The sequence below is a fragment of the Pan troglodytes genome, chromosome 21, assembly GCF_028858775.2.
Source record: "Pan troglodytes isolate AG18354 chromosome 21, NHGRI_mPanTro3-v2.0_pri, whole genome shotgun sequence".
NCBI classification, from domain to species: domain Eukaryota; kingdom Metazoa; phylum Chordata; class Mammalia; order Primates; family Hominidae; genus Pan; species Pan troglodytes.
Window position 1 is genome coordinate 48446230 of NC_072419.2, and position 18767 is coordinate 48464996.

Consider the following 18767-nt stretch of genomic DNA (forward strand, 5'->3'; position numbering starts at 1 on the left):
ACTGCAAAATGAATTCGATAATAATCATATGGACTATACAGGGTTACTGAGAGAATGACTAAGACTCCATATTTGAGCATGCTTATCATAGTACCTGGCACCTTGTGGGAATCTGCTACGCTCCACGCCAGTACCTGGCCCCAGGCCTCTGTTCAGAAAACAGCTGTGGCAGCAGCTTCTGCCCACATGGTAGAAAAGCCAGCTGACCTATCAGTAAGGAAGTGAAGTTCTCCCTTTCTCCCGGCTGTCAGTGACCTTCCTCTGTGAGACTGGTGAATGTTGGGCTACCATCCACAGTAGAGGAGAAGGAACACTGATTTAGGAGTCAGAGAGCCCTATTTGCTTCTAATTCTATCCCTACTCTTTCTTCATTGTGTGACTTTGGGCTTATTTACTTCAGTTCTCTGAAGCTCAATTTTCTCATTCACAAAATAGGAATAATATCTAATGATAGGGTTCCTCGGGAGCTTCAGAGTGGAATTTATATAAAGCACAAGTTTTAGCACATAGTAGGTGCCCAATAAAAGTTATCTTCTTCTTTGGGCATTTTCTACTAGAAATCCCAGAGCCAAAGTGGAATTTAAAATTATCAGAGTGCATATTTTAGATTACATTTTAATGTAATATAGTTATATTTCAATATATCCTGGTCCTGACCTTCACATTTTCCTGATACTGATTATTTTTCTCACTATTTTTTAAATTGTAGGTTCTTTTATTGGATATATCCCCAAATTCTTTGCAGAATGAGATGGATAGACTCTAACTGAAATCAGGAGAAATGTATTCTCATTACAACTCTGCAATATATGTATGATTTGGGCCATGAAAGCTCTCTGAACCTCAGTTTCCTCATATGTAGAATGGGAATAATTAAAAACCTACTAGCTACCTTATTCCTACAGGAATAAGGAACTATTGCTGCAGTGGAGCGTTTTGCAGAAGGACTTTGTAAACTATGAAAGGCTTACAAGTAGAACCATGTATTATTTGTGATACAATACCTCATTTTATTCATCTTTGAAACTACCTCTCTCCCCAGACCGTGCCACATGACTTACAGCACAGGGGTAGGCATGTACTGAGAAAAAGTCCATTAAATCCCACCTCCAAGGTCACACTTAGCAGAGAGCTAGATGGCCCAGTGTCTGTCTGATGACCCTTAGTGAAGGACTGCCTTTACCTTCCAGACATGGAACAATTCAATAGAGGGAAAGCATAAAAATCAGGATGGAGTTAACTCATGGTACCCAGTAGGCAAGTTAATCTGTCAAATGCCATTATGGGAAGAGCAGACTACCAAGTCCCCATATCACAGAAATTCAAAAGGAATTTATTTTGAAGCATTTTTGTTTGGACTGAAAATGAACAAGAAGATGACATGTGAACAAAAGAGATAAAGAAGAAGATTTAAGCACCAGAAGAAAGACCCAGAAAATGATCCCAGTGAGCAAAAGATCACAGAGAAAAATAACAAGTACACAGGGCAGTAAGATCAAAATCAGATTACTTAATAAAAGCTAGCATTTCTCTAAATGGAAAACAATGCACGTTGTTTGTCCTTGAAATGTGACACGTACTCCTTTTTCAAGAATACCAAGGCACTCCAAAGCAACGGCCCATATCTGACAAAGCCCCATCACCCTAGAGCCCCGGAGGTCATTGTTCCTATACAATATTAGAAGGTTTGATTGAACAGATGTCACAGAACTTAGCAGTCACTTGAAATAGAAAAATCAAACACCGCATGTTCTCACTCATAGGTGGAAATTGAATAGTGAGAACACATAGACACAGGAAGGGAAATATCACACACCGGGGCCTGTTGTGGGGTGGGGGAGGGGGGAGGGATAGCATTTGGAGATACACCTAATGTTAAATGACCAGTTACTGGGTGCAGCACACCAACATGGTACATGTATACATATGTAACTAACCTGCACGTTGTGCACATGTACCCTAAAACTTAAAGTATAATAAAAAAAAGAAAAAAGAAAACCCCAGAAAATAAACCTATGCAGGGACAGGTAGAATTTGAATTAGGCTAGGGCCTACCTGGTCAATAATGAAATAATTGCTCAAGGCACGTTCTTCTGTAATCTTTTGCAATGTAACAACTATTCTGTGCCCTACCTCTCAATGCTGCCTCAACATTTGTACGTAATCTCAGGGCCTCCTAAAGACACCGATTCAGAGGCCAGACAGTCACTTCCCTAATGCCACAAAAATAGATTCAATTCTACATACATCAGGGTGATTTCAGAAGCAATTTCTCATCTCCAGTGTAAGCATTACTTACATTTTCCCCCCTCAAATCTCATCCCAGTGGTTCCACAGGGCATTTTAAAAGGTACCTGATGCATTCTAGGGCAGTCAAAAGATCCTGAGAGTGTTTTTGCAGCTGTAGCCTGAGGACGTCAGATGCATAGAGAGCCCTAACGTATTCAGTGATTCAGACTAATGCAGAATTTTCTAATAATTGAGTATAATAAGTCAATCATTATTTAAATCTTTTAGAAAGCAATATTGTTATGATGAATGCATATATACAGTCATATATGTATATTTGTGTATATATGACTGTGTAGGTTTATGCATCTGTCTGTATATTTACGTGTCTGTGTAAATATAAAACACATATGCACACACATACATACACACCTTAATCATTTGAAAAGTTTGTCCCTGGCCTTTCAAACATCTAATTAGATTTCATTGGATATTTCTCCTCTTCCTTTATGGCAAGTTAAACTATTTCAGTCTTGGGTGTTTTCATCTTAAGGGTCTACGTTTTGGCCCATAGCGAACAGTGACAATGTTCTCCTTTGAAACATAAGAAATCAGTATTACCCAGGTTTGCATTTGAGATCAGAAAGACTGAGAACCAATATCTAAAATTTCAGGGTCACAATGATTGTCAAGAAGTTTTGGCCATAATCATTTTGCTTTTAAGAGTCCTCCCAGGGTACTTTTACAAACGGAAAAAAGTGCACAAGAGGCTGGACTGGACAGAAAAGGATGAATTGGTATTACTTGACCAGTATTTTCAATCAGATAAACTTGCAAATGAACTTCTCTGCCCCAGAGCCGAAAGCAGGGGATCCAGTGACAACTTAGCATAGCCAGAGACTCAGTGAGCTCCTGATGAGCCTTTCTCTTTTTTTCTATTATTATTAATTGACACTAATTATATACATATTTATGGGGTATAGTATGATACATGTATATAATGTATAATAATCAGGGTAATTAATATATTAATCACCTCTAAATTTATCATTCCTTTGTGTTAGAAACATTCAAAATCCACTGCTTTAGCTATTTGAAAATAAACAATAAACTGTTGTTAATTATAGTCACCCTACAGTACAATAGAACATTAGAACTTATTTCTCCTAGCTACCTGTAATTTTGCAACAGAGGTTGGTTTACAGATGCAAAATTATAGCTAGGATGTTCCTTTCTTTTAAGGAAAAATCAAGCCCATTTTCTTGTCAACCCTGGTCTATGTCAACAACCAATTTCCCTGCTTCTAGGAAATGTATGAGTCTCAGTGATTTATCTGGATTGAAAATGGAAAAAAAAGGACTGGCTTCATGGTTAGGCAAACCGCAAATTTGCTCTGATCCCTAAGAAAAACAGATGTTAAATATTTGCTCATAATCAGTATGTGCCATTAGACTTTGTCTTTAAAAGCCATTATCTAACCTTAAGAAGAACTCAAACTTACCATCACTGGTAATGTGCAAAGCGGTATGATATGTCCATTAATAGGATGTAAAGGGAAGTACGTCATATCAGCTATGTCATATTTTTGCCAAAATGCTTAACCTGAATGTTATCATGATGAAAAAAATTAGACAAATCTGGATTGTGGAACACTCTGCAGGACGACAGCCCTAGACTTTAAAAAAATGTCAAGGCTGGGTGTGGTGGCTCACGCCTGTAATCCCAGCACTTTGGGAGGCCGAGGCGGGTGGATCACGAGGTCAGGAGATCGAGACCATCCTGGCAAACACGGTGAAACCCCGTCTCGACTAAAAATACAAAAAATTAGCCACGCGTGGTGGCGGGCACCTGTATTCCCAGCTACTTGGGAGGCTGAGGCAGGAGAATGGGGTGAACCCAGGAGGCGGAGCTTGCAGTGAGCAGAGATCACACCACTGCACTCCCTCCTGGGTGATAGAGTGAGACTCCGTCAAAAAAAAAAAAAAAAAAAAAAAAAAGTCAGTATCCTGAAAGAAAAAATAAAGTTGAGAGGGCTGTTCTAGATCAAAGAGGATAAAGACACCTGAAAACCAAATACAATGTGAGCGCTCTGATTGGATCCTGGATTAAAATAACAAACAAATAAGCAATAGAGAACATTTGGAGGACATTGAGGCAATTTGACTATGAACTGGTATATTAGGTCACTGAAGTAAGGTTATACTTTATTGTGGTTATGTTGAAGAGGTATCCTAGTTCTTAGGAAATACATGCTGAATTCTCTGGAGGTAAAGTGTCATGATGTCTGCAACTTACTTCTAAATGATTCAGAAAATTTTGAAAAAAAAACATGGACAAGGGGAGAAAGAGAGAGAGGGTGAGTACAGCCAAGTGCAAAAGTGCAAATGTTGCAAAATGGTAGCAATTGGTGAATCTAGGTAAAGGGTATATGAGTATTCACTTTGCTGTCTTCTCAACATTTTTGTAGGTTTAAACTAATCTCTCTTCCCAAAGACAGTACATCAGTATCTAAGCATAGCTATTGCCTCTGTCCAAGTGCTGTATTCTAAATCTGGGTGCCTATGAGAACTCTCTGAATGACTTACAAAATCCATATGCCTCAGTTGGGCCCCACCTCTCATCCCCCAGGAGATTTTGATTCAGGAGATAAGGTGTGGGGCCCAGATATGGATGTGTTGAAAACCTCCCCAGGTAGGTTCTGTGCTACACTGGAGGTTAGGAATCATGGGCCTGAGTTACTCTCAGATCTGGATCCATTAAAAACAAACTGTGTGGCTCTGAGATGGCTGGCCAAACACACTTAGCATTGCATAGCTTACCTATAAAATGGGAACAATAATACTAAGGATCTTACAGGACTATGGTGAGGATGAGAGACAGTGTCTACATTATAGAAGGGGATAAATTTTTTCTTTCTTTCTTTATCCTCTCATAGATCCTCATCATCCCAAACTGATCATATCTTGAGTGATTTTTTACAAAATGGAGGTTCTTCCATTTGTAGCTTACATGGTATGTGGAGGACATCTGTGTTATGCACAGATTCTTTGAGACTTCTTGCATTGCCCAATTTGGGGAAGAGGCTGGGAAATCTAGTCTGTTAACTGTCTGATAGAATGGCTGTAAGAACAGAAGCAAGTCTGTCCACAAGGAAGCCTTAGATGTTGGCAGTCTTGGAGTTCTTCTTAGGATAAGGGTTAACCCTGATATCTTAACCACCCAAATCTTGGGATCCTTTATTAACTCTGCACAAGGACTCAGGTGCCCTTGACCAATACTACTTGGAACACTGGCTGTGGTGGAACTGGCAAATGTTTGAGGGATGAGGCTTCCAATCTAAATATGTAACTCATCAGCCATTGTATTTTAGATAAGTTGCTTCTCTGAGCCTCAGTTTCCTAACCACTCAGAGTGGAGACAGTCATAATCTGTGACTCACCTACCTTATGTGGTGTATATGAAACACAGATTTGAAAATCTTAAGCCACTCAATTCAGTGTGGCATATTTTTCTCCTTAAGGACATAACCATCCTCCTCCTCTTTCTTTTTTACTGCTATTATTTTTAACCTGTCTCTATTTATGTCCACAAGCAGTTAGGATGACTTGCTCCCATTTCCATCTGATTTGGGGAAGATTTTTTAAATATTCCTTTTCATCTTAGGATGAACTGCCCCAAGTCTTTGTCAGGGAGAACCTTCATCCCAGTCCATATCAGGGAAGCATCCATACCCTATGCCTGGCAGCACCTGATCAATGTGTGGGGTTCACAGCAGAAGTACTAGGGCTGAGCTGGACCACGGATGTCCCCTTCCCCTTTGTTGGCTCTACTTACTGAATCCGTTGACGTCCTGAGAACTAGAAGAGAAGCCTTCATCATTGCGGCTGGCGCTGAGCTTGGTGGTGGGTTTGTCGGCAGAGGCCACAGGCCCCATCTCCCTCTGGGCTCCACTCTGGGTCTCCTTCTGCTTCTTGGCCAGCTTCCTTTGGGACATGTGCAAGGGGAAAAAACCACAGTCAGATGGTGCCAGTTGCATTAAAGCATTGGGTAGATTGTTCTTCCCCAATGCTCATCCTCAATCCCCAAATCTGGTTCATTCTCCAGAAAAAGAATCAAGGCAGAACAAACCATGAATGGTTTCCGTTTACTCAGAAATATGAGACTCACGCTGCTGCCTCACCGCCGACAATGCATGTGTTCTATGTTTGAGCCTAAAATGGGAAATCAATGCGACTTGTACAATGCTTCCCCCACTCTGCTTTCAGAGGAAATCAACAAGATTTGTATTCCTTTCCCTAAGTCTCCTTTCAGAGGGAGGAAGTGGCTAGACTGGCCTTTCTGTTTCTGTGGCTCTGAATGAGATTAAAAATGGAGGCTTGTCTTTCTCAGGAACTGAGCTCATCAAAAACCTACCAAATAATAGTAGGGTGAAGCAGGGGCTGGTGGTTGGAGGTGGATGAGTGTGCAGGTTAGTTTCACAGCTCAAAAAAAGGAAATTTACAGCTGAATTGATGCAACCTTATTCCCATGGGAATAAAAGACCCTCAGAACCAGACGGATATTATCATAATATAACTATTATGATAATAATAGTGTAGAGCAGTGCTTCTCAAACTTTGGTGTAAATTTGAATCACCTGAAGAGTCACACAAAAAAATACATACATACACACACACACACACACACACACACACACACACACACACACACAGAGGCTCAGGATCATTGAAGTAGGACAGAACCTAGAATTCTACATGGCCATCAAGTTCCCCAAGTTATTCTGACACCAACCACTGGAGGTTAAAAATATCAGCTTTGGTGTCAGACAGACGCAGGTTCATAGCTTACCTCTGCTGCCTGCCAACTAGCTGCAAGACCCAGGGCAAATTTCTTACTCTAAATCCTGAACTATTCTTCTGTATACTGTGGCAGATGACAGGACCAACCTTATAGGGTTGTGAGGATTAAATGAGACAATGCATAAAATACAGAGAGCACAGTGCCTCGCACATAGTGGACACTCGACGCCTAGCAGTTGCTATTCTTGTTTTTTCTACTATTGCCAGTGGATCCAACTATATTCTAATGTTGGAATTCCCTCCCCAACAGCCCCACTGTGGGATCCCATCTCTCCCTGAATTCTTTCAAATGATGTGGACTTTGACCTCACTGAGGAACTAAAAAGTTAAAAAGTTCTTTTCTATGGATTTAAAATCTACGTCCTTTAAATTTTAACTGGATAGGTCTCAGATATATCATTAGAGATACAAAAATATGACTAACTCCTCTTGCATATAAGAGTTACTCAAATATTTCTAAAAAGCGAACATGGCCCTCTTTTTCCAACATATATGTATCGAAATATAGCTGTTATAGTCTTATCACATGAAAGGCTATAGGTTAAACATCAGATATCTTGAGAGTAAATTTCTCCAAGTCTCTTACTCCATCCTTCACAACAGTAGGCTTCAAATTCAATTTTGGTCATTCCTGTCTCAACACACAAAAAGGGCTGTCCCAGAGAGGTCAAATCCAGTGCAATACAGGGAATAATTTTCCAAGGTTGAGCCCCACTGATCATGAAACAGATAGTTTCAAGAGGTAACAATCTCCCTGCCAGAGGAAGTATAAAAGGAAAGGATAAACCTCAACTTAGGCTGGGAACAGTGGCTCATGCCTGTAATCCCAGCATGCTGGGAGGCTGAGCTGGGCAGATCACTTGAGCCCAGGAATTGAGACCAGCTTGGGCAACATGGTGAAACCCCATCTCTACAAAAATTAGCCAGGTGTGGTGGTGCACACCTGTGCTACTCAGCAGGCTGAGGTGGGAAGATCACTTGAGCCCAGGAGGTGGAGGCTGCAGTGAGCCGAGATCACGCCTCTGCACTCCAGTCTGGTTGACAGAGTGAGACCCCATCAAACAAACAAACAAACAAAAAACAGAAAAGAAAAGAAAGACCCAAACCTCAGCTTAGAAGTGTTTTAGAGGAGTTCACATAGGACAAATTCCAGTTTGATAGCATCATCCTTGAAACATGAATCTCATGCTCTAGGTGTAGACTTCACAGAAGAATGACAGAGGGCATACTCAAATGAGGACAATTTGAGGAAGGTTTATTTATAAAAGGTCTGCTGATAAAGGTGACAAATGTATAGGGACCCATAATATACTAGTGCATCAGTAGGAGAGCTGTTTATTACCTATGGGACCAGAGGAACAAATAGAGGAAGCAGTAACCAGAGCCCCAAAGAAGAGAGCTGTGAAAGGGAGGCACCCTGAACAGAAGCAGCGGCTTTCTCTTGAAAGGCCCAGCCAGTCATAGACAACCTGACAGGAAGAGAACCAGAGGCAAAAAAAAAAAAAAAAAAAAAAAATTGCCCTGACTACACCTTATGCCCTTCCTCTGGTCGCCTGTGGCAGTTCTCACTAGCTGAACCCAACAAGTCAGAAGTGGCAAGTGATCTTTTTGACAGACTTCATACAGAATGCACTCTGGAAGCAGAGAGCACAGTAGAGAAAGGTGGAGAGGGGAACTGGATCCAGGAATCCCAACCAAGAAGACAAAAGTTGCGTGTGTCTGTGTGTGTGTGTGTGTGTGTGTGTGTGTGTTTTAGACAGTGTCTTATTCTGTTGCCTACACTGGAGTGCAGTGGTGCGATCTCAGCTCACTGCAGCCTCTGCCTCCCAGGCTCAAGTAATTCTCATGCCTCAGCCTCCAGAGTAGCTGGGACAACAGTTGTCTGCCACCGCATCCAGCTAATTTTTTGTATTTTAGTAGAGACAACGTTTTACCATATTGCCCAGGGTGGTCTTGAACTCCTGAGCTCAGGCAATCCGCCCGCATTGGCCTCCCGAAGTGCTAGGATTACAGGTGTGAGCCACCATGCCCAGCCGAGAAAGTTTCTTTATACTTCTCGTTTTGGCCATAATTTGAAGAAACATGTAGCCTAAAATGGAATTCTTTATTCACTAATTTTTTTAAGTTGGCTCCGGGAAAGAAAGGCACTCAGGAAGAGGAATGCATCTTTTCTTTATAATGCTTTGGCCACAGGCACACTGTTCTACCAGTAAAACGATTCCAGGCAGATATACAACAAGAAATGAAGCACTGGATTGGTCAGACAATTAGACAGGGGCGGGGGAATGCCAACGAAAGAAAAATGAGCAATTTTGCTGCTGATGACATTTCGAAATTTTATTCTTCATTTATTATCAAAAAGGAGTGTGTTTAAAAATGTATATGTGACCTTCTTAATCATAAATTTGAAAAGAAATATAGCAGATTCTTTGCTTCTATCTGAGCTCTGCTCACATTGCCCCAGCAGGAAATAAAAGGATATCTGATAAGAGAGTTAACTTAAAACTATAAATGAGTATGTTTCGGAGGCTTTGATATTTCCTTAGGGGCAGAACTCTCAACCAATCTCATTCCATTCAGGGTAAAGTAATATCGAAAGGGTTGTCTTAGGCACAGATCATTGGTTTTCAAAGGAATTATCATAATAATAAAAGCCTTGCTGCTTTTATGAAAAATGGTACTTTATAGAAATGTTTGGGTAGCTCTGAACACCTGTATTAAAAAAAGAAAAACTAAGCATCCCCAAAACACATATTTAAAAATTGGAAAGCTAACTGAATTGTAAAAATATCAGATATATTACATCCTTAGTATTTAAAGCTGATGGCTGACTCTGTATGTTCATGGTGATAACAATGTTATATAATCATTTTAATGTATGGATAGATATTTTGGCAATTGGCAAAGACAGCTACAAGGTGGAAATGGAGGGGGTATTTGTGGAAGGAAATAAAACACAAAACCACAGTTTGGGGATCTATATCTATTCTTTCAGAATTCTGAAGTTAAGTGTTAAAAAGACCTCTCAGTAACACAGAAAAATTGACATTCATCTCCATAGCCAAACAATTTAATTTACTACCTCATTATTTTTTTCTCTCAACAAAAGAGAAACCCAAATCTGTGAATAGGGCAAACAAGACCCTTAAACTAAGGACCGGGCTTCAACTCAGTCTTATTCTCTGCACACAACCTTATCCTCCCCTTTCAGAAAACATCAGCTACCTCCTCCCACCACACTATTTCTCAATACTCCATATTCCTTGATGTGTCCCTCTTCTTCTCCACTGGTCACCTCCTCTTTGTCCTCCAAGGCTCAGTGTAAGTGTCACATCTCCTGAGGCTTCTCCCTGCTCTTCTACATAGAATTATAATTTTCTCCTCTCGCTTGACTCATCCACTGAACATGTACATGTATGAGTCTCTGCTAAATACTAGGAGATCATGTCTTCTTGACCTTAATCCTCATGGAACATGAAGACTAATGGCAAAGGTGGGCATTAAACAGATAAATACAGAGACAAAAATCACGAAGACGATGAACACCAAGAAGAAATACCTGTTGCTATGTAAGAGCTAGAACCTGGCTTGAACCCTGGCAGCAGATCAGGGAGGGTTTTGGTACCATGTTAGCTACGTACTTGTTGAGTCAAATTGCAGTGATTCAACTCTTTCACCTACTACGACAAGAACCTCTTGGGAGAAGGGCTTTTGACTCTTTGCACCTACTCCAATTTCTTGCTGAGTGTCTGGCACATGGCTCAATAAATTTGTTGCACAAATTTATACTTAAAAGTCTGCAATTTGAAGTCTAGAAAAGATAGTCCTCTTACTCTGAACACAAATTACAACCACTTTAAAAGTAGATACGTGCAAAGAAAGAGAAGGAAACGCCTGCATAAAATTAGCTGGTGACCTGGAATATTCGTAACTAGAAATATTTTGGGCGGTAACTTAGCATTTCCTTCTTGGAATGTTTGCAGAATTAACAAAATATTCATGGAAGTCAGAGATTTCCCCTGCAGAGCCCACAAAATAGCTGCAGCTATAGCATGTTGAAGAAGAAAAACAAATCTCATGCAATAGTCATATGACTCATGGGATGATCATATAATTCATGGAATTCTCAGAGCCTTCAAAACTCAAGTACTTATGACTTTCTGAACTGAGGATTTTTTTCTGTAGTTGCTTTGAGATTTCTGCCAACTGGGTCACACAATTTCGCCAGCAGGGGGTACCAAAAGCTGATAAAAAGAGAGTATGCATAAGCCTGTTTCTTCCTTTGCAGGAACATTTCCAAAGCTGAAGACTGTTTTAAGACACAGCAATCCAAAGTTTACTGCTTCTGACAGGTGAGGACGAGGTGACGCGGCCATAGCTCTTGGCATTTTTCCTTCTAACGGATCACTTTGAGCTCTCTCTGACCTTCGCTTGTTAGCTGAGGGAGGGGTAGGTGGCAGGGGATGTGCCCAGGATGGACCATGAGCCCTGTGATTTGTTCTGAGTGCCACTCTTTACAAGGGATACTGGCAGGTAGAATGGCTCACGGGAGAGGAATGAAGGGCTGTTAAAAGTGTGGAAATCACGCTACGAGAGGAGGAGTGCGTGAAACATCCAGGGACATTTCTCACGGAGAGGGAATACAAAGTAACGTTCTCTTCATGCATCTGATGGTTGGGTCTCTATGGTCCCAGGGGCAGAATGAGGACCAGGTTGGCTTGATACAACGAAGGAATTTCTTTCTTTTTTTTTTTTTATTATACTTTAAGTTTTAGAGTACATGTGCACAACGTGCAGGTTTGTTACATATGTATACATGTGCCATGTTGGTCTGTGGTGGGGTGGGGGGAGGGGGGAGGGATAGCATTAGGAGATATATCTAATGTTAAATGACGAGTTAATGGGTGCAGCACACCAACATGGCACAACGAAGGAATTTCTAGCAAAGTAGAACTGCTTAGGTCTCTTTTGGAAGCACCTAACGCCTGAATTCCCCTCCCCAATTTTTCTGGTTTAGCAACCTTCTCTTCACCTTTTAAGGCCCAACTCAAATGTCCCCTACTCTTAGAAGTCTTTGCCTCCTTCCCAAAGTTAGAAGTTCCCTCCTCTTTGCTCATCAATTTGTTGGACAAATAGTTAATGAGCAAGTACGTTGAATCTGTGGCTGTTAGAAGGAAGGAGATGATGATATGAAAAACAAGACAGGAATCCTGCCCTGTTTGGCTTTTGCAAGTACTCAGCTCCCTGCTATTGGAGAAGTTCAAGTAGAGACTGGGAAACCACTTAGAAAAGAGGTGGTGGAGGATCCCAGGATTTGGACTCTGCAAAACCCTTGACTCTCTTCTGGGCTAGGAACAGGACCACCCAGCCAACTGGTGGGGGCAGGAGTCTACAGGGTTCCACCTAGAGTTTTTCCCTGAATGTGGGAGCCATGCCCACTCTCCTGGGGAGACACTGATCAGACACTCTTCCTCTTCCCCATAGGGCTCCTCCTCTGGGCCATCCTCCATTGCAATCTCCAGATAAACTTTCCTGGAAACCATGAAGATTGAAATCCTGGAGTCAGAGATCTCAGCCATAGGAAGTGGACCAAAAAAAAAAATTCACAAGTGAGGCCCTGCTTCTACTAAAAGCTGGCACTGTCCTCTTTGAATCCAGGATGCTCTGCTGGCATGACTAGATCTCAGCTTAAAGTTACACATCGCAACTGTAAGGGGACTATAGCATCTTCTCATTTCATAGACAAGACACTGAGGCCTGGACAGAGTAGTCCCTTAGCTAAGATGCACAGCATGTAGGATGCAAGCCCTGCTTTCTGCCTGCCAGCTCAGGAATGTGGACACCTGCTCCACATTCCTCCATGCTTCTTCTAGGGATTTGCCCTTCCAGATTAGAAGGGCAAATTCAGTCTGTGGTACACATGATTCCAGTGTCTTACAAATGCAGCAAAACTTTATTCATCTATGCCCCCACTGACTCAGAATTACTGTAATTGAGGCAAAGGCTGAGCTACATCACATAAGAATCATTAGTGTAGCAGGGGGAGGAGTCAAGATGGCCGAATAGGAACAGCTCTGGTCTACAGCTCCCAGCGTGAGCGACGCAGAAGATGGTGATTTCTGCATTTCCATCTGAGGTACCGGGTTCATCTCACTAGGGAGTGCCAGAGAGTGGGCGCAGGTCAGTGGGTGCGCGCACCGTGCGTGAGCCGAAGCAGGGCGAGGCATTGCCTCACTCGGGAAGCGCAAGGGGTCAGGGAGTTCCCTTTCCGAGTCAAAGAAAGGGGTGAGGGACTGCACCTGGAAAATCGGGTCACTCCCACCCGAATACTGCGCTTTTCCGACGGGCTTAAAAAATGGCGCACCACGAGATTATATCCCACACCTGGCTTGGAGGGTCCTACGCCCACGGAGTCTCGCTGATTGCTAGCACAGCAGTCTGAGAGCAAACTGCAAGGTGGCAGCGAGGCTGGGGGAGGGGCGCCCGCCATTGCCCAGGCTTGATTAGGTAAACAAAGCAGCCAGGAAGCTTGAACTGGGCGAACTGGGCGGAGCCCACCACAGCGCAAGGAGGCCTGCCTGCCTCTGTAGGCTCCACCTCTGGGGGCAGGGCACAGACAAACAAAAAGACAGCAGTAACCTCTGCAGACTTAAATGTCCCTGTCTGACAGCTTTGAAGAGAGCAGTGGTTCTCCCAGCACGCAGCTGGAGATCTGAGAACGGGCAGACTGCCTCAAGCGGGTCCCTGACCCCTGACCCCTGAGCAGCCTAACTGGGAGGCACCCCCCAACAGGGGCACACTGACACCTCACACGGCAGGGTATTCCAACAGACCTGCAGCTGAGGGTCATGTCTGTTAGAAGGAAAACTAACAAACAGAAAGGACATCCACACCGAAAACCCATCTGTACATCACCATCATCAAAGACCAAAAGTAGATAAAACCACAAAGATGGGGAAAAAACAGAACAGAAAAACTGGAAACTCTAAAAAGCAGAGCGCCTCTCCTCCTCCAAAGGAATGCAGTTCCTCACCAGCAACGGAACAAAGCTGGATGGAGAATGACTTTGACGAGCTGAGAGAAGAAGGCTTCAGATGATCAAATTACTCTGAGCTACGGGAGGACATTCAAACCAAAGGCAAAGAAGTTGAAAACTTTGAAAAAAATTTAGAAGAATGTATGACTAGAATAACCAATACAGAGAAGTGCTTAAAGGAGCTGATGGAGCTGAAAACCAAGGCTCGAGAACTACGTGAAGAATGCAGAAGCCTCAGGAGCCGATGCGATCAACTGGAAAAAAGGGTATCAGCGATGGAAGATGAAATGAATGAAATGAAGCGAGAAGGGAAGTTTAGAGAAAAAAGAATAAAAAGAAATGAGCAAAGCCTCCAAGAAATATGGGACTATGTGAAAAGACCAAATCTACATCTGATTGGTGTACCTGAAAGTGATGGGGAGAACGGAACCAAGTTGGAAAACACTCTGCACGATATTATCCAGGAGAACTTCCCCGATCTAGCAAGGCAGGCCAAAGTTCAGATTCAGGAAATACAGAGAATGCCACAAAGATACTCCTCGAGAAGAGCAACTCCAAGACACATAATTGTCAGATTCACCAAAGTTGAAATGAAGGAAAAAATGTTAACGACAGCCAGAGAGAAAGGTCGGGTTACCCTCAAAGGGAAGTCCATCAGACCAACAGCGGATCTCTTGGCAGAAACCCTACAAGCCAGAAGAGAGTGGGGGCCAATATTCAACATTCTTAAAGAAAAGAATTTTCAACCCAGAATTTCATATCCAGCCAAACTAAGCTCCATAAGCGAAGGAGAAATAAAACACTTTACAGACAAGCAAATGCTGAGAGATTTTGTCACCACCAGGCCTGCCCTAAAAGAGCTCCTGAAGGAAGCGCTAAACATGGAAAGGAACAACCGGTACCAGCCACTGCAAAATCATGCCAAAATGTAAAGACCATCAAGACTGGGAAGAAACTGCATCAACTAACGAGCAAAATCACCAGCTAACATCATAATGACAGGATCACATTCACACATAACAATATTAACTTTAAATGTAAATGGACTAAATGCTCCAATTAAAAGACACAGACTGGCAAATTGGATAAAGAGTCAAGACCCATCAGTGTGCTGTATTCAGGAAACCCATCTCACGTGCAGAGACACACATAGGCTCAAAACAAAAGGATGGAGGAAGATCTACCGAGCAAATGGAAAACAAAAAAAGGCAGGGGTTGCAATCCTAGTCTCAGATAAAACAGACTTTAAACCAACAAAGATCAAAAGAGACAAAGAAGGCCATTACATAATGGTAAAGGGATCAGTTCAACAAGAAGAGCTAACTATCCTAAATATATATGCACCCAATACAGGAGCACCAAGATTCAAAAAGCAAGTCCTGAGTGACCTACAAAGAGACTTAGACTCCCACACATTAATAATGGGAGACTTTAACACCCCACTGTCAACATTAGACAGATCAACGAGACAGAAAGTCAACAAGGATACCCAGGAATTGAACTCAGCTCTGCACCAAGTGGACCTAATAGACATCTACAGAACTCTCCACCCCAAATCAACAGAATATACATTTTTTTCAGCACCACACCACACCTATTCCAAAATTGACCACATACTTGGAAGTAAAGCTCTCCTCAGCAAATGTAAAAGAACAGAAATTACAACAAACTATCTCTCAGACCACAGTGCAATCAAACTAGAACTCAGGATTAAGAATCTCACTCAAAACCGCTCAACTACATGGAAACTGAACAACCTGCTCCTGAATGACTACTGGGTACATAACGAAATGAAGGCAGAAATAAAGATGTTCTTTGAAACCAATGAGAACAAAGACACAACATACCACAATCTCTGGGACACATTTAAAGCAGTGTGTAGAGGGAAATTTATAGCACTAAATGCCCACAAGAGAAAGCAGGAAAGATCCAAAATTGACACCCTAACATCACAATTAAAAGAACTAGAAAAGAAGAGCAAACACATTCAAAAGCTAGCAGAAGGCAAGAAATAACTAAGATCAGAGCAGAACTGAAGGAAATAGAGACACAAAAAACCCTTCAAAAAATTAATGAATCCAGGAGCTGGTTTTTTGAAAGGATCAACAAAATTGATAGACCGCTAGCAAGACTAATAAAGAAAAAAAGAGAGAAGAATCTAATAGACACAATAAAAAATGATAAAGGAGATATCACCACCGATCCCACAGAAATGCAAACTACCATCAGAGAATACTACAAACACCTCTACGCAAACAAACTAGAAAATCTAGAAGAAATGGATAAATTCCTTGACACATACACTCTCCCAAGACTAAACCAGGAAGAAGTTGAATCTCTGAATAGACCAATAACAGGATCTGAAATTGTGGCAATAATCAATAGCTTACCAACCAAAAAGAGTCCAGGACCAGATGGATTCACAGCTGAATTCTACCAGAGGTACAAGGAGGAACTGGTACCATTACTTCTGAAACTATTCCAATCAATAGAAAAAGAGGGAATCCTCCCTAACTCATTTTATGAGGCCAGCATCATTCTGATACCAAAGCCAGGCAGAGACACAACAAAAAAAGGGAATTTTAGACCAATATCCTTGATGAACATTGATGCAAAAATCCTCAATAAAATACTGGCAAAACGAATCCAGCAGCACATCAAAAAGCTTATCCACCATGATCAATTGGGCTTCCTCCCTGGGATGCAAGGCTGGTTCAACATACGCAAATCAATAAATGTAATCCAGCATATAAACAGAGCCAAAGACAAAAACCACATGATTATCTCAATAGATGCAGAAAAAGCCTTTGACAAAATTCAACAACCCTTCATGCTAAAAACCCTCAATAAATTAGGTATTCATGGGACGTATTTCAAAATAATAAGAGCTATCTATGACAAACCCACAGCCAATATCATACTGAATGGGCAAAAACTGGAAGCATTCCCTTTGAAAACTGGCACAAGACAGGGATGCCCTCTCTCACCACTCCTATTCAACATAGTGTTGGAAGTTCTGGCCAGGGCAATTAGGCAGGAGAAGGAAATAAAGGGTATTCAATTAGGAAAAGAGGAAGTTGAATTGTCCCTGTTTGCAGATGACATGATTGTATATCTAGAAAACCCCATCGTCTCAGCCCAAAATCTCCTTAAGCTGATAAGCAACTTCAGCAAAGTCTCAGGATACAAAATCAATGTACAAAAATCACAAGCATTCTTATACACCAACAACAGACAAACAGAGAGCCAAATCATGAGTGAACTCCCATTCACAACTGCCTCAAAGAGAATAAAATACCTAGGAATCCAACTTACAAGGGATGTGGAGGACCTCTTCAAGGAGAACTACAAACCACTGCTCAAGGAAATAAAAGAGGATACAAACAAATGGAAGAACATTCCATGCTCATGGGTAGGAAGAATCAATATTGTGAAAATGGCCATACTGCCCAAGGTAATTTATAGATTCAATGCCATCCCCATCAAGCTACCAATGCCTTTCTTCACAGAATTGGAAAAAACTACTTTAAAGTTCATATGGAACCAAAAAAGAGCCCGCATCGCCAAGTCAATCCTAACCCAAAAGAACAAAGCTGGAGGCATCACGCTACCTGACTTCAAACTATACTACAAGGCTACAGTAACCAAAACAGCATGGTACTGGTACCAAAACAGAGATATAGATCAATGGAACAGAACAGAGCCCTCAGAAATAACGCCGCATATCTACAACTATCTGATCTTTGACAAACCTGAGAAAAACAAGCAATGGGGAAAGGATTCCCTATTTAATAAATGGTGCTGGGAAAACTGGCTAGCCATATGTAGAAAGCTGAAACTGGATCCCTTCCTTACACCTTATACAAAAATCAATTCAAGATGGATTAAAGACTTAAACGTTAGACCTAAAACCAGAAAAACCCTAGAAGAAAACCTAGGCATTACCATTCAGGACATAGGCATGGACAAGGACTTCATGTCTAAAACACCAAAAGCAATGGCAACAAAAGACAAAATTGACAAATGGGATCTAATTAAACTAAAGAGCTTCTGCACAGCAAAAGAAACTACCATCACAGTGAACAGGCAACCTACAAAATGGGAGAAAATTTTCACAACCTACTCATCTGACAAAGGGCTAATATCCAGAATCTACAATGAACTCAAACAAATTTACAAGAAAAAAACAACCCCATCAAAAAGTGGGTGAAGGACATGAACAGACACTTCTCAAAAGAAGACATTTATGCAGCCAAAAAACACATGAAAAAATGCTCATCATCACTGGCCATCAGAGAAATGCAAATGAAAACCACAATGAGATACCATCTCACACCAGTTAGGATGGCAATCATTAAAAAGTCAGGAAACAACAGGTGCTGGAGAGGATGTGGAGAAATAGGAACACTTTTACACTGTTGGTGGGACTGTAAACTAGTTCAACCATTGTGGAAGTCAGTGTGGCGATTCCTCAGGGATATAGAACTGGAAATACCATTTGACCCAGCCATCCCATTAGTGGGTATATACCCAAAGGACTATAAATCATGCTGCTATAAAGACACATGCACACGTATGTTTATTGCGGCATTATTCACAATAGCAAAGACTTGGAACCAACCCAAATGTCCAACAATGATAGA

The 18767-nt window shown here is 41.6% G+C and overlaps 1 protein-coding gene across 13 annotated transcripts in view; it reads right to left on the reverse strand.

Annotated features, from left to right (window-relative positions):
- Positions 1–18767, reverse strand: part of PTPRT (protein tyrosine phosphatase receptor type T) — a 1128501-nt gene that overhangs the window by 120452 nt on the left and 989282 nt on the right. For all 13 annotated transcript variants that reach the window (XM_054674440.1, XM_003316939.5, XM_054674441.1 and 10 more), the window contains one exon: positions 6064–6212. In XM_054674440.1, coding sequence (XP_054530415.1) covers positions 6064–6212 — 149 coding nt within the window. The remainder of the gene's footprint in view (positions 1–6063; positions 6213–18767) is intronic.